At 45.0% G+C, this 13,611-nt stretch overlaps 1 protein-coding gene across 1 annotated transcript in view; it reads left to right on the top strand.

Moving 5' to 3' along the window:
- The window catches only part of cpamd8 (C3 and PZP like alpha-2-macroglobulin domain containing 8), a 216,122-nt gene that overhangs the window by 171,680 nt on the left and 30,831 nt on the right, over positions 1 to 13,611 (top strand). The window contains exons 38-41 of the mRNA XM_034179799.1: positions 1,612 to 1,686; positions 1,785 to 1,890; positions 3,671 to 3,781; positions 3,862 to 4,074. Of these exons, the coding sequence (XP_034035690.1) occupies positions 1,612 to 1,686; positions 1,785 to 1,890; positions 3,671 to 3,781; positions 3,862 to 4,074 (505 nt within the window). The remainder of the gene's footprint in view (positions 1 to 1,611; positions 1,687 to 1,784; positions 1,891 to 3,670; positions 3,782 to 3,861; positions 4,075 to 13,611) is intronic.

The following is a 13,611-nucleotide window of genomic DNA, read 5'->3' as shown; positions in this document are numbered from 1 at the left end:
GAAAGTGAACATAGCTTGAGAAAACAAGACCTTTAGACCCTGGAGTGGTTCTTTTAACTATCCATTCGTACATAGTTTTATTTGCCCTCACATTCATATAATGGGTCTATGGAAGTCTGACAAATGTGATATTTGGACATTTAAAAGCTCATTCTGTCATTGGTTGGTTAATAATTATTAATCGCAATCAACTGAAAACTGCAGTGCAACAAAAGTAAAGTAAATGTCAAGTTTTCTTACTTGGACATATGAACTTAGTCAATTTCTATATACTCTATATTTATATATATACACTCTGTATTTTTCCTTGTTTAAAAATGTTTAATCCTCAATGAATAATAAATCATGGAGAGCCTGAGGTGGAGCTGTCCACCCCACTGTGGTGCTGATCATTATTTGTCCATAGAAGCTCATTTTTCCTTTCATGTCAAGTTACATTTACCGAACTATATATATATATATATATATATACGAGGTCTGTCCATAAAGTATCGTACCTTTTTATTTTTTTTCAAAAACTATATGGATTTCATTCATATATTTTTTACGTCAGACATGCTTGAACCCTCGTGCGCATGCGTGACTTTTTCCACGCCTGTCGGTGACGTCATTCGCCTGTGAGCACGTCTTGCGGAAGGAGTGGTCCCGCCCCCTCGTCGGATTTTCATTGTCTGGAAATGGCGGAATGAAAAGGACTTTTTTTCCATCAGAATCTTTTCAGAAGCTGTTAGAGACTGGCACCTAGAAACCATTCGAAAAATTTATCTGGCTTTCAGTGAAAATTTTACGGGCTTCACAGAGAATAAGGACTTTAACTACAGCTTTAAGGACCCCTTTAAGGACGGTCGGTGCGCCGCGCTGCACCACAAACCACTGGATCATTTCTAAGCTGATGGCTCTGTGGATACGAGACCGTCGTGTGCTCTTTCTCTGGTTATCACAAGACCTGGACATCAGCCATTTTCCGGCAGATTTCACTTTTAACAAGAGATTTTGTCATGGAAAGCTGCGCGGAGGCTTCGCGCGTCACGACCGATTCGCTGATGAAGCGAGACAAAGGAACACCTCCGTTTCGGAGTGTTAGAGGACAAGTTGGGACATGTCCAGCTCTCCACAAGTTCTTTTATACTCACTCGACTGGTAAGCACTGAAAGCCAAGATAGACATGTCCCAACTTGGCGGGACCACTCCTTCCACAAGGAGTGCTCACAGGCGAATGATGTCACCGACAGGCGTGGAAAAACTCACGCATGCGCACGAGGGTTCAAGCATGTCTGACGTAAAAACATATGAATGAAATCCATATAGTTGTTAAAAAAAATAAAAAGGACCGTTAATTTATGGACAGACCACGTATATATATATATATATATATATATATATATATATATATATATATATATATATAAAATGGATGAATGGATTATGCATAATGGTAAAACAAATGTATTATTTTACAACTATATAATTATTATTTCCCATTATGACCGGTCATTGCCCTACTTTACCAGCAACATTAAATACAAGTACAGCAAACAAAATTCCTGCACCAATTCTAGCAATAAATCATGTCAAAATGTTGTTAAACTCGATTTACTTCTTCCTCAACAGCTGCTGATGGACAAGCGCGTTGGACTGAAGAGATATGAGTTAAATGGGAAAAAAGTGCTCTTTTATTTTGATGAGGTGAGTTTAATCCAGTTTTTTTGTTGTCGTTGTTCATCCATCATGCTCTGCTCATGAAAGCAAATTTTTTTGGTGTATTGATGACACATTTTGTCTAGATCCCCAGCCAGTGTATGACATGCGTGGCCTTACGTGCAGTCCGGGAATACATTGTAGGCAAGACGGCGCCTGTTCTGGTCAAGATCTATGACTACTATGAACCAGGTGAACCTCCGCTGCATGCATCGTTACGACATTTCCACACTCAAAAAAACTGATGCATTGGATGAACTTGATTCAATTATTTCTGTGTAGGCTCTCAGTTGTCCAGGTGGTTTCCATAGTAGAGAAGCTTGAATCTTTGACTGGACTGGGTTGCTTGACGCGAGGATGTTTTGCTTCAAATCGCAGAAGCTTCCTCAGCTAAAATTCTTTCTCTGGTAGTCTGACTTCTGTCTTGACTCTTGTAGGGAAGAATAAACAGAAGCCACAATAGCTGGAGTTTTAAAGAACACAACTCGGTGGACTCCAATATCAAGTTCACAGGTGAGGATGCCAGAAACAACCATTTATCCTTCTTGGACTGTGATGTTATGATTGGAGAGAACAGGCAGCGCCAGACAGGTTTACAGAATACCCACTCACACTGACCAATATCTGCTCTTTGGCTCAAACCACCCCCTTGAACACAAACTCGGGGTGATCAGGACTCTTCAACACAGAGCCCTACAGGTGCCCACCACTGCAGAGGGAAGGGCTAAAGAACAACAACTTGTCCAGAAAGCCCTCACAGTATGTGGGTACCCACGATGGTCCCTGGACAAAGTGCAGAAGTCCCAGAGAACAAAGAGACCAGACAGACAGGAGACGGAGACGAGAAGAAGAGGAGTGTCTCTCCCTTATTTAGCAGGAGTAGGGGAAAACTACAGAGGATCTTCAGACAGCACAAAATCCCAGTTTACTTTAAACCGGCTAACACCTTGAGACAGAAATTAGTTCAGCCTAAGGACAGGATCCCTAGTTGCAAACAGAGCAATGTAGTTCTATCAGATGTCAGGAAAACTGTAACGAACGCTACATAGGTGAGACTAAGCAACCTTTACACAAAAGGCTATACCAGCACCACAGAGAGGGCGCCAGTGGACCTCAGTCTGCAGCTCATCTCCACCTTAAAGACACTAACCACACGTTTGAGGACAAGGAAGTTAAAATCTTAGCCAGAGAGAAGAAATGGTTTGAGAGAGGGGTCAAGGAGGCATTCTGTGTGAAACAGTTGGAACCCAGCCTTAACCAGGGAGGGGGTCTGAGACACGCTTTGTCCCCTGTTTACAATGGAGTACTTAGGTCAAAGCAGTTTTAGTCTTGTGTTCATGATAATGAGTCATTCACGTCATCAGGAGAGTCATCAAGGGAGCCATCAGGAGAGGGTCCGTCCCATCATTAGGAGGGACAGCTGCCCTGTCATTAGTAGGGTGCTAACTAGAGCACAATAGATGCTAATTAGAGCTAGCAGTCTGCCTCTCGGTAGGAGGTGTCTGGTTAGGTTTAAAACTCCAGCTTTTGTGGCTTCTGTTTATTCTTCTCTACAATAGTCAAGACAGAAGTCAGACTACCAGAGCAAGAATTTTAGCTGAGGAAGCTTCTGCGATTTGAAGCGAAATGTCCTCGCGTCAAGCAACCCAGTCCAGTCAAAGATTCAAGCTTCTCTACTATCGATTCAATTATGTGTAGGGTTTCCATCTATTAATTATATGTAGCCCCAGATCAACTAAAGCACATCCATGCAAGATCATTTAATTTAGTTGGGGCTACATATATTTATTAGCTGGAAATCCTGCACATAATTGAATTGAGTTCATCCAAAGAGTAATTTTTTGAGTGCAATGTCTGAAAACAGTGCACGTTGTTCATTGTTGTGGAAGATTAAAATTTGGAAGTTTGAAAGCATTGGCGATTGCTGTCTTTGTGTGTGTCAACATTGTGGGTCTGTTCTTTTTTTTTGCAGCATTCGAGGCCACCCGGTTTTACAACGTTAGTGAGAGCAGTCCGCTAGCACGGGAGCTGTGCGATGGCCCTACGTGCAATGAGGTGGAGAGCTCAGCCAATCAGTGGATAGGTGAGACTTTTTGCAAGGCATTTAGTGATTCAGTGACCCCTCACGTCAATCAGTGTGTGTAAAATGTGTCTCTGCTGCAGGTTTTGTGCAGGGGAACCAATGCAACAATGTGTTTGGCTGTCTGGAGGAGGAGCAGTTTGAGCGTTGCACATGTTATAGGGACTGCGGGTATGATGGGGAACCCGTTTGTGGGTCAGATGGACAGCTGTACCAGAACCAGTGTCAGATGGAAGTATTTGCCTGTAGGAATGGTACAGGCATCAAACAGGTTCCACTGGCCCAGTGTCACCACGGTAAGTAAGAGATCCATGCTCATCATATCATGTTCAAGGTTTTGGACGTTTACGGCGCTTCACAAATTTAAAGTGCTCACTTAGATGCATTTACTATGTTCTGTAACAACCATAATCTATTGCGGCATGTGTTACTACACTAAAAAAACTGATGCATTAGAGTAACTCAATTCCATTATGAACAGAATTTCCATCTGATAAATATAAGTAGCCCCAACTCAAATAAAGCACATCCGCACGAGATAATTTAATTTAATTTAGTTGGGACTACATTTATTTATTAGATGGAAATCCTGCCCATAATTGAATTGAGTTCATCCAGTGAGTCATTTGTTTGAATGATACACTAAAAAACTGACTAATTGGATTGGATTCCATCTAATAAATATATGTAGTCCCAACTAAATTAAATTACATTATCTTGTATGGATGTGCTTTATTGGAGTTGGGGCTACATATATTTATTAGATGGAAATCCTGCACATAATTGAATTGAGTTCATCCAATGAACCATTTTTGAGTGTACATATTAAATGAATGACATTCAGAGAAGGTTGGTGGTTCAGTCCTCACTCCTCCGTGCATCAAAGTCACTTTGAGCAAGACACAGAACCACAAATTGCTCCTGATGTGCAGGTTAGCACCTTGCATGGAAGCTCCTGTGTGACTGCGTGTGTGAATGTGAGGCATTTCTGTAAAGCGCTTTGGATAAAAGTGCAAAATAAATGCCATCCATTTACCATTTATAGATTCCGAGCAGGAAAGCACTGGAAAGAATTTAAATTCCAGTTGGTATCTGCAGCGTAGGGTTCATTTGATACAGTGGGCACGCTGTAACTCACAGACATTGACAGCATATCCCAAGAACTTTTCCCTCCCTTTAATGGAAACAAGCACGTCAGTGTGCTCTCAGGACCTCTTGCGACCTTGCACATTATTTTATTAGATGCAGCCGGTTGGCTTTGCTGTAACTCGTGAATGTGTTATTTTGCAGGTTTTACATGTTTTCATCTGTGCGTGCCATAGGTCCAGTTCAGGGGGTGTGATTTGTTTGTTTTGTTTCAGCCTCTCCTAAAATATTCCACTCAGTGATGGCAGAAATCAGAGTGTCTGATACTTTGAACCAAATTAACAAATTGTTCCATAATAACAAAAATACAATAACATGATTTTGGAAGACGCTCTGGTGGATCATTGCCTCTCCATGTATGGTTAGCAGCCCTCCATCTCATTAGCAGCCCCAGGCTTAAAATCATGTTATTATTTTTATTATTACACATACAAACCATATCTGTTATCACTCATCAAACAAAGAACATTCTGTTACCATGAGTCTTTCCTCCAGGCTTGATGGAACCAAAGTTCAACTGATTCCTGTATCACTAGTTAGCTTGCTAACATCCCTGTAAGATGTCTTGTAAATCACTTCAAAGGTGAGATTTAAATTTTAGATTTTGCTCACCTTTACAAAACATAAGAAAAAATGCCAAACAAATGTTTACAGAAATACAGCTGTCTGAGAGCGTATTCCGCCACCTTGGATTATTTTGTTCGAGTAGCCAGTCAATGTGCATCACGCTGAAATCACGCTGCCTTCACAAATCCTGAGGTAGGAGGTCTGAGGGGAGGTATGGCGGATGCTGCTGCTGAATGGTGTACAGAATCAGAATCAGAAGAAGTTTATTGCCATTGCCAATGAACAGGATTCACAGACTAGGAATTTGCTTTGATATAATGGTGCAACATTAAGCATAAAGCAATATAAAATGCTAAGATAAAATATAAAATATGTGCTAAAATAAGATAAAATATAAGATAAAATATGAAATATGAAAGGCTGTGTGCAACAGAAAAACAGTGCAGTGGGAGGAGTGCAATTAAAAACCAAAGTACATTTGTCTAAAGTGACCCATGATAAAATGATAAAGTGACAGAGTTAAGGTTAAGGTGACTGAGTTATGAGTTGTTCATGAGTCTAACGGCAGAGGGGAAGAAACTGTTCTTATGGCGGAGGTTCTGGTCCGGATGGACCGTAACCTCCTGCCCGAGGGGAGTGGTTCGAATAGACCGTGTGCAAGGTGAGAAGGGTCAGCTGTGATCCGACCTGCTCGGCCCAGAGTCCTGGAGACGTGCAGGTCGTGGAGAGATGGAAGGCTACAGCCGATCACCTTCTCAGCAGAGGCCACAATGCGCTGCAGTCTGTGTCTGTCCCTGGCTGTGGCCCCGGCGTACCACACCGTGATGGAGGAGCAGAGGATGGACTCGATGATGGCCGTGTAGGACTGCACCATCAGCTAGACAGGCAGCTTGGCCTTCTTCAGCTGCCGCAGGAAGTACATCCTCTGCTGGGCCTTCTTGATGAGGGAGCTGATGGTTGACTCCCACTTGAGGTCCTGGGTGATGGTGGTGCCGAGGAAGTGGTGACAGTCCACAGTGGTGATGGGGCTGTTGGTGAGGGCGAGGAAGGGCGGGGGGGCTGTGGCTTTCCTGAAGTCCACGATCATCTCCACTGTTTTCTGGGCGTTGAGCTCCAAGTTGTTGCTGCTGCACCAGGTCACCAGCCAGTCCACCTCCCTCCTGTAGGCAGACTCATCCCCATCCGAAATGAGTCCGATGAGGGTGGTGTCGTCCGCAAACTTGATGAGCTTTACGGAGTCGTGGCTGGAGGTGCAGCAGTTAGTGTAGAGGGAGAAGAGCAGAGGGGAAAGGACACAGCCATGTGGAGATCCTGTGCTGAGAGCCCAAGTGTTTGAGACATTCTTTCCCAGCCTCACACACTGACTCCGGTCCGTCAGGAAGTCTGTGATCCACCTGCAGGTGGAGTCGGGCACGTGCAGCAGAGAAAGCTTGTCCTGGATCAAAGCCGGAAGGATGGTGTTGAATGCAGAGCTGAAGTCCACAAACAGGATCCTAGCGTAGGTTCCTAGGGAGTCCAGGTGCTGCAGGATGGAGTGCAGGACCAGGTTTATGGCATCATCTACAGACCTGTTGGCTCTGTAGGCAAACTGCAGGGGGTCCAGGAGGGGGTTGGTGATGGACTTCAGGTGGGATAAAACCAGGTGTTCGAAGGTCTTCATGGCTACAGACGTGAGAGCCACAGGATGGTAGTCATTAAGTCCAGTGACGTGTGGTTTTTTGGGGACTGGAACTATGATGGAGGACTTGAAACAGACTGGAACATGGCATGACTCCAGGGAGGTGTTGAAGATCCCCGTGAAGACTGGGGCCAGCTCATCAGCACAGTGTCTCAGGGTGGCAGGAGAGACACAGTCTGGGCCCGGGGCCTTATGTGGATTCAGCCTTTTGAAATGTCTCCTCACGTCATCCTCTTGGACCGAGAGGGCAGCAGGGGGAGGGGGAGGGCAGCGGTGAGAGGGGGGAGGTCCAGAGTGTTTGAATATCCAGTTGTGTGGGGGGTGGGGAGGTGTGAGTCCTTGTCTTCAAAACATGAATAGAAGACATTAAGGTCGTTGACCAGCTTCAGATCGTCAATAGAACGAGGTGCTTTGGGCTTGTAGTTGGTGATCTCTTTCAACCCCCTCCACACAGAGGCCGAGTCGTTGGCAGAGAACCTTTGCTGCAGACGTGAACTGTACATGGATTTAGCCTTTGCCACCTCCTTGCTAAATCTGTACTTTGCACCTCTATAGCTGTCTCTGTCTCCTTCTCTGAAAGCCACCTCTTTCTGCTGACGGAGCTGCTGGAGTTTAGGTGTGAACCAGGGCTTGTCATTGTTATATCTCACCCTGGTGCACTGTGGGATGATGCTGTCTTCACAGAAATGAATATATGACATCACAGTGTCCGTGTAGTCATCTAGACTGTCTGTTGAAGCCTCAAACATGTCCCAATCCGTAGCGCCCAAGCACACACGTAGCTCCTCTACAGCTTCATTGCTCCACACTTTAGATGTCCTCACAACAGGTTTAGAGAGTTTTAGTCTCTTTCTGTATGCGGGGATCAAGTGGACCATCATGTGGTCTGAGAGTCCCAAAGCTGCACGGGCCACCACGCGGTAGGCACCACTCACTGTCGTGTAACAATGATCTAATGTGCTCCCTTCTCTGGTCGGGCATTTAACAAACTGTATTTTGGCAATTCCTGACTGAGATTCCCTGAGAATTATAACAAGGGAGTCCGGAAAGTCTCTCACCACGCTCAGAATCTGATCCGCGAGCGCGCGCTCGGCCTTGTGCACGTCCGCGCTCAGTGGAATATATACGGAGCAAAGTTTGAAGGAGTTAAACTCACGTGGAGAGTAGAACGGTCTGCAGTTTATGAGGAGATATTCCAGAGAGGGAGAGCAGTGTTGGGAGATCACAGTCACATCGGAGCACCAGGCGTTGTTGATATAGAAGCAGAGTCCTCCACCTCTTGTTTTTCCACCGGAGAGTGCTCGGTCTCTGTCTGCTCAGAGAAGTTGGAATCCCTCTAGTTGGAGCGCGCAGTCCGGTGTCTGTGCATTTAACCACGTCTCTGTGAAGCACAGTACACAAGATGAGGAGAAATCTCTATTCTTCTTCATCAGCAGTGCCAGCTCATCCATCTTGTTGCCGAGTGAGCGGACGTTGGAGAGAAATATCCCAGGTAGGGAGTGAGCGGACGTTGGAGAGAAATATCCCAGGTAGGGGCGTGCGTGTGCCCCTTTGTCTGAGGCGCACGAGAGCTCCAGCTCGTTTTCCTCTCTGCCGGCGTCTCACTCTTTTGGCCAAAAAGTGAACCAGTTCAGCTGCAGGCACTAAAAGAACTGGCGTAATGTCCGTGGGTGTTGATGATCTGATGTTTAGAAGCTCCTCGCGGGTGTAGGAGCACGATGAAACACGATTTACGCATAAAAACAGACAAAACAGGGAGCACCAGAATACCAGGGCACCTTCACGTGGCGCCATCTTGGAAGGGCGCCACGTTGTATTACAATACCACAATGTTCATAAGTCCCTTTGGCCTCTCCCTTGGGGTCGCCACAAGGTGAATCTGCATGTTGATTTGGCACAAGATTTACACCAAATGCTCTTCCTGACGCAACTCCACATTACATGGAGAATGGGCAGGGGTGGCTTTGAACCAGCAACCTTCCATACTGGAAACAAGCCACTTGGCCAAACACAACCACTTGGCCAAACTACCAAAGTAGTGAGTGGACAATAACATTATTGGCCCGCCTTTGGCAAGAAATTATAGAGTATAAGCATCCATGCAAAGCAATGGTAACCTCCAGGGAATGCACTAATAAGTGGTAATACTTTAAGTCATGGAGCACTTTCATACTATCTGAAGTGATTCACAAAATCAGTTACAATAAAAGAACAATAAAACATACAATAATAAAAGAATAAAACCTAAAATTATTAAAAAGTTATTAAAGCAACAATGTGAAAGATCTAGCATCATCTAGTGATAAGGTTGCAGGTTGTGTTACCCCATCGCCAGTCACAGCTTTGTCTCCCTTCATGTTTTTACTTCTGTTTCAACGGGCATTCGCGCTCACCTGACTTTTCTTGTGATAAACACAGCCCAGTCTCAGGTTTTTTTTTTCGTGCTCCCATCACAAAATGATTCAAATTTACATGACAGGGATTTTTTTTAACTCACTATTACTAACCCTACTCCTATCCCCAACCCTAACATAACCACCACACCACCCCCCCCCCCCCCCCCCCGCTTCAATTTTAATTTTGTGCAGGCATCACAGAATGTATTAGAATGGATTTGTGCTGCCGTGACGAAAATGAGGCACTTTTCGTGACAATATCATGAACCAATAGATGAATGTATATTTTATGCTGCTGAATCACAACATGCTGTGAGACTGCGTTGAAACAAGCTCTGTTCCCATCATTAGGAGGTACAAATGTATAACACAGGCAGGGGTAGTAGAAGCTGCAGCAGGCTAGGGTGTGCCCTGCTGCTACTGGTGGTGTGGGGACTGTTAGCCACGAGTTCCCAAAAATGCATCATATAATTTTCCTGAGAAAATATTAACAATAGAGACCAGGGGCCTCATGTAAAAACTTGCATGGACTTTCTACTGAATCTGGTGCAAGCACAAATATATTCAGATGTATGAAAGTGTGCGTAGGCATGAATTCACGCACGTTCCATTTGTACAGCCCACTGAACGTAGAATTGAGCGTGGAACCAAACTCCTCCTTGGCCACGCCCTAATTAAATATGCAATTCCATGTAAATAGGCCCTTGGAGCAGGGATTCCCCACGCTGTCACATCAGACAACACATGAACACAGAAAATAAATTATACTATAGATGACTGGAAATTTCGTGAGACACGCAGGGACAGTTTATTCAGTACACTGTTAGAGAGATTAATCATGAAACTGGAAAAATGTTATGGTGCGTGAGTGTGTGAGGCCAACACGCAGCACAGCATGCACACACTGACTTTAAAAAGGTGCGGAACGCCTCCGCTGACAGTGTGACATTCACAACTTACACACGCATTTATTGACAAATACTGAACACAGGAAGCCTGTTAAGAAGCTCTGTAGCTCACCATCAAGAAAAATGTAAAAAAAGACATTAATAATAATAATAATAACATATTTGAATGCGCACATGCCCAAATGTGTCTGCGCTGGTTTTTGTTCGGCACAATTACACGAATAAACTATTTAAACACAAGCACAGATACCATTTGATACCGTGGATCATCATATTCTACTCGATAGGCTGGAGAATCATTTTAGGATTACTGGGAGTGCCCTTGCATGGTTGACATTATACCTGACCCGCTGTTCTCACTGTGTTTTGTACAGTAACACGACCTCTAACCTTAGTGACATGAAATTTGGGGTTCAACAGGGGTCCGTCTTAGGCCCCCTGCTTTTCTCCCTTTATAGAGAACCCCTTGGGCACATATTGTGGCATTTTGGGATTACCTTTCATTGCTATGCTGATGATACTCAGTTATACATGCCGATAACTGCTGGTAATCTCCATCCATCCATCCATCCATCCATTTTCTTCCGCTTTATCCGGAGTCGGGTCGCGGGGGCAGCAGCTCAAGCAAAGCTGCCCAGACCTCCCGATCCACACACACCTCCCCCAGCTCCTCCCGGGGGAACCCCAAGGCGTTCCCAAGCCAGCTGAGAGATATAGTCCCTCCAGCGTATCCTGGGTCTTCCCCGGGGCCTCCTCCCAATGGGACGTGCCCGGAACACCTCTCCAGCGAGGCGTCCAGGGGGCATCCGGAAAAGATGCCCGAGCCACCTCAACTGACTCCTTTCGACGTGAGGAGTTTAATCAGCCTCTCTAGCCCCTCTAGCTGCCACCTTATTGTGGTGGGTGAGTTTGCGTACCCGGATGATCCTAGGAGCTATGTTGTCGGGGGCTTTGTGCTCCCTGTAGGGTCTCCCAAGGCAAACAGGTCCTAGGTGATGGGTCAGACTAAGGGCAGTTCAGAACCTCCATGACCAGTAAAACATCAAGGACCGAGACGTCGCCCAGTATGGCGGAGCCGGGGTCCCACCCTGGAGCCAGGCCTGGGGTTGGGGCTCACGCACGAGTGCCTCATGGTCAGGCCTTAGCCCATGGGGCCCGGCCGGGCTCAGCCCGAAAAAGCAACGTGGGCCTGCCCTCCTGTGGGGGTTCACTACCTGCAGAGAGGGCCATGGGAGTCGGGTGCAGAGAGGATTGGGTGGCGGTCGAGGGCGGTCGAGGGTGGGTGGCGGTCGAGGGCAGTCGAGGGTGGGTGGCCCGGCGGCCCGGTCCATGCTCACAGCCCCTGGCTGTTGGGATGTGGAATGTCACCTCGCTGGTAATCTCATCCACATAAAATCCTTATAAGATTGCCTTGCATCAGTAAGAAGCTAAATGTCTAGCAATTTCCTACTTTTAAACTCATAAAACTGAAATGATGGTTTTTGGTCCAGTAAGACATTGACATCAATTTGACCAGCTAACGCTTAGCCTAGGCTTGTGTGTCATACATCACACTGACAAAGTGAGGAACCTTGGGGTAATTTTTGATCCTACATTGTCCTTTGACCTCCACAATAGTGATATTATGAGGACTGCTTTCTTCCACCTGCGAAATATAGAGAAGATTCGTCCCATCCTGTCTATTGCTGATGCTGAGACCCTGATGCGTTTGTTTCTTCTAGATTGGACTACTACAATGTTCTATTTTCTGGTTTACCGCAGTCCAACATTAGGGATCTCCAACTGGTTCAAAATCCTGCTTCCAGACTTTTGGCAGGAAGCAAAAAGTTTGACCACATTATGCCCATTTTGGCATCTCTTTACCACCTTCTGGTCTCTGTGAGATCAGATTTTAAGGTTCTAAGGTATAAAATTTTTCACAGACGAGCACCTCCCTACTTAGCTGACTGGCTTAAACCCTATGTACCATTGAATATAGGTTGAAGAGGATTTGCAAATCATTATATTCTGTTTTTATTTACATTTTTCACAACGTTCCAATGTGATTGGAATTGGGGTTGTACATATTTGAATGATATCTGTGTGATAGTAAGTTTTTGAGTAATTGAATATTAAAATATTAAAAGTTCAGAGGTCCTGCATCTGATGATTGACTCCCCTAATGTATGATAACACAAAACCTTTTTTTTTCCACTCATGGTTATCAGTTGTGTGAAGCCATTTATTGTCATTATGATTTAAAAGGAATAAACACAGTTGTTTGACAACAGAAACTGTCCAAATGACCCTGGCCAAAAGTTTACATACCCTGTTGAGTTTGGCCTGATAACATGCACACAAGTTGACACAAGCAGGTTTGAATGGCTAATAAAAGTAAGCATCCTCACCTGTAGAATTGTCAAAGGATCTGTGGGAAAAGGTAATTGAACTGTATAAAACAGGAAATGGATATAAAAAAGATATCCAACAACCTAAGAAAACCCACAAATAACTTCAGCTGAAATACAGGACTCTCTGGTGTGGCTGTTTCAAGATGCACAATAAGGAGGCACTTGAAGAAAAATTGGCTGCATGGTCGAGTCACCAGAAGAAAGCCATTACTATGCAAATGCCACAAAGTATCCCACTTACAATACACCAAACAACACAGAGAACAAAGTCATTGGAGTGATGAGACCAAAATTTAACTTTTTGGCCATAACCAAAAACATTACATTTGGAGAGGAGTCAGCAAGGCCTATGATGAAAGGTACACCATTCCTACTGTGAAGCATGGAGGTGGATAGCTGATGTTTTGAGCATGTGTGAGCTACAAAGCCACAGGAAACGTGGTCAAAATTGATGGCAGGATGAATGCAGCATGTTATCAGAAAATACTAGAGGAAAATTTGCACTAATCAGCCCAGAAGCTGTGCATGGGACATACTTGGACGTTCATGCATGCCAACGATCCAAAACACAAGGCCAAGTCGACCTGTTATTGACTACAGCAGAATACAGTGAAGGTTCTGGAGTGGCCATCTCAGTCTCCTGACCTCAATATCATTGAGCCACTCTGGGGAGAGCTCAAATGTGCAGTTCATGCAAGACAGCCCAGGAATTTACAGGAACTGGAGGCTTTTTGCCAAGAAAAATGGG

Source organism: Thalassophryne amazonica, chromosome 10 (assembly GCF_902500255.1).
Source record: "Thalassophryne amazonica chromosome 10, fThaAma1.1, whole genome shotgun sequence".
Classification (NCBI taxonomy): Eukaryota; Metazoa; Chordata; class Actinopteri; order Batrachoidiformes; family Batrachoididae; genus Thalassophryne; species Thalassophryne amazonica.
Note: the sequence above shows the minus strand (reverse complement) of the source record. Positions and strands in the feature narration are given on the sequence as shown.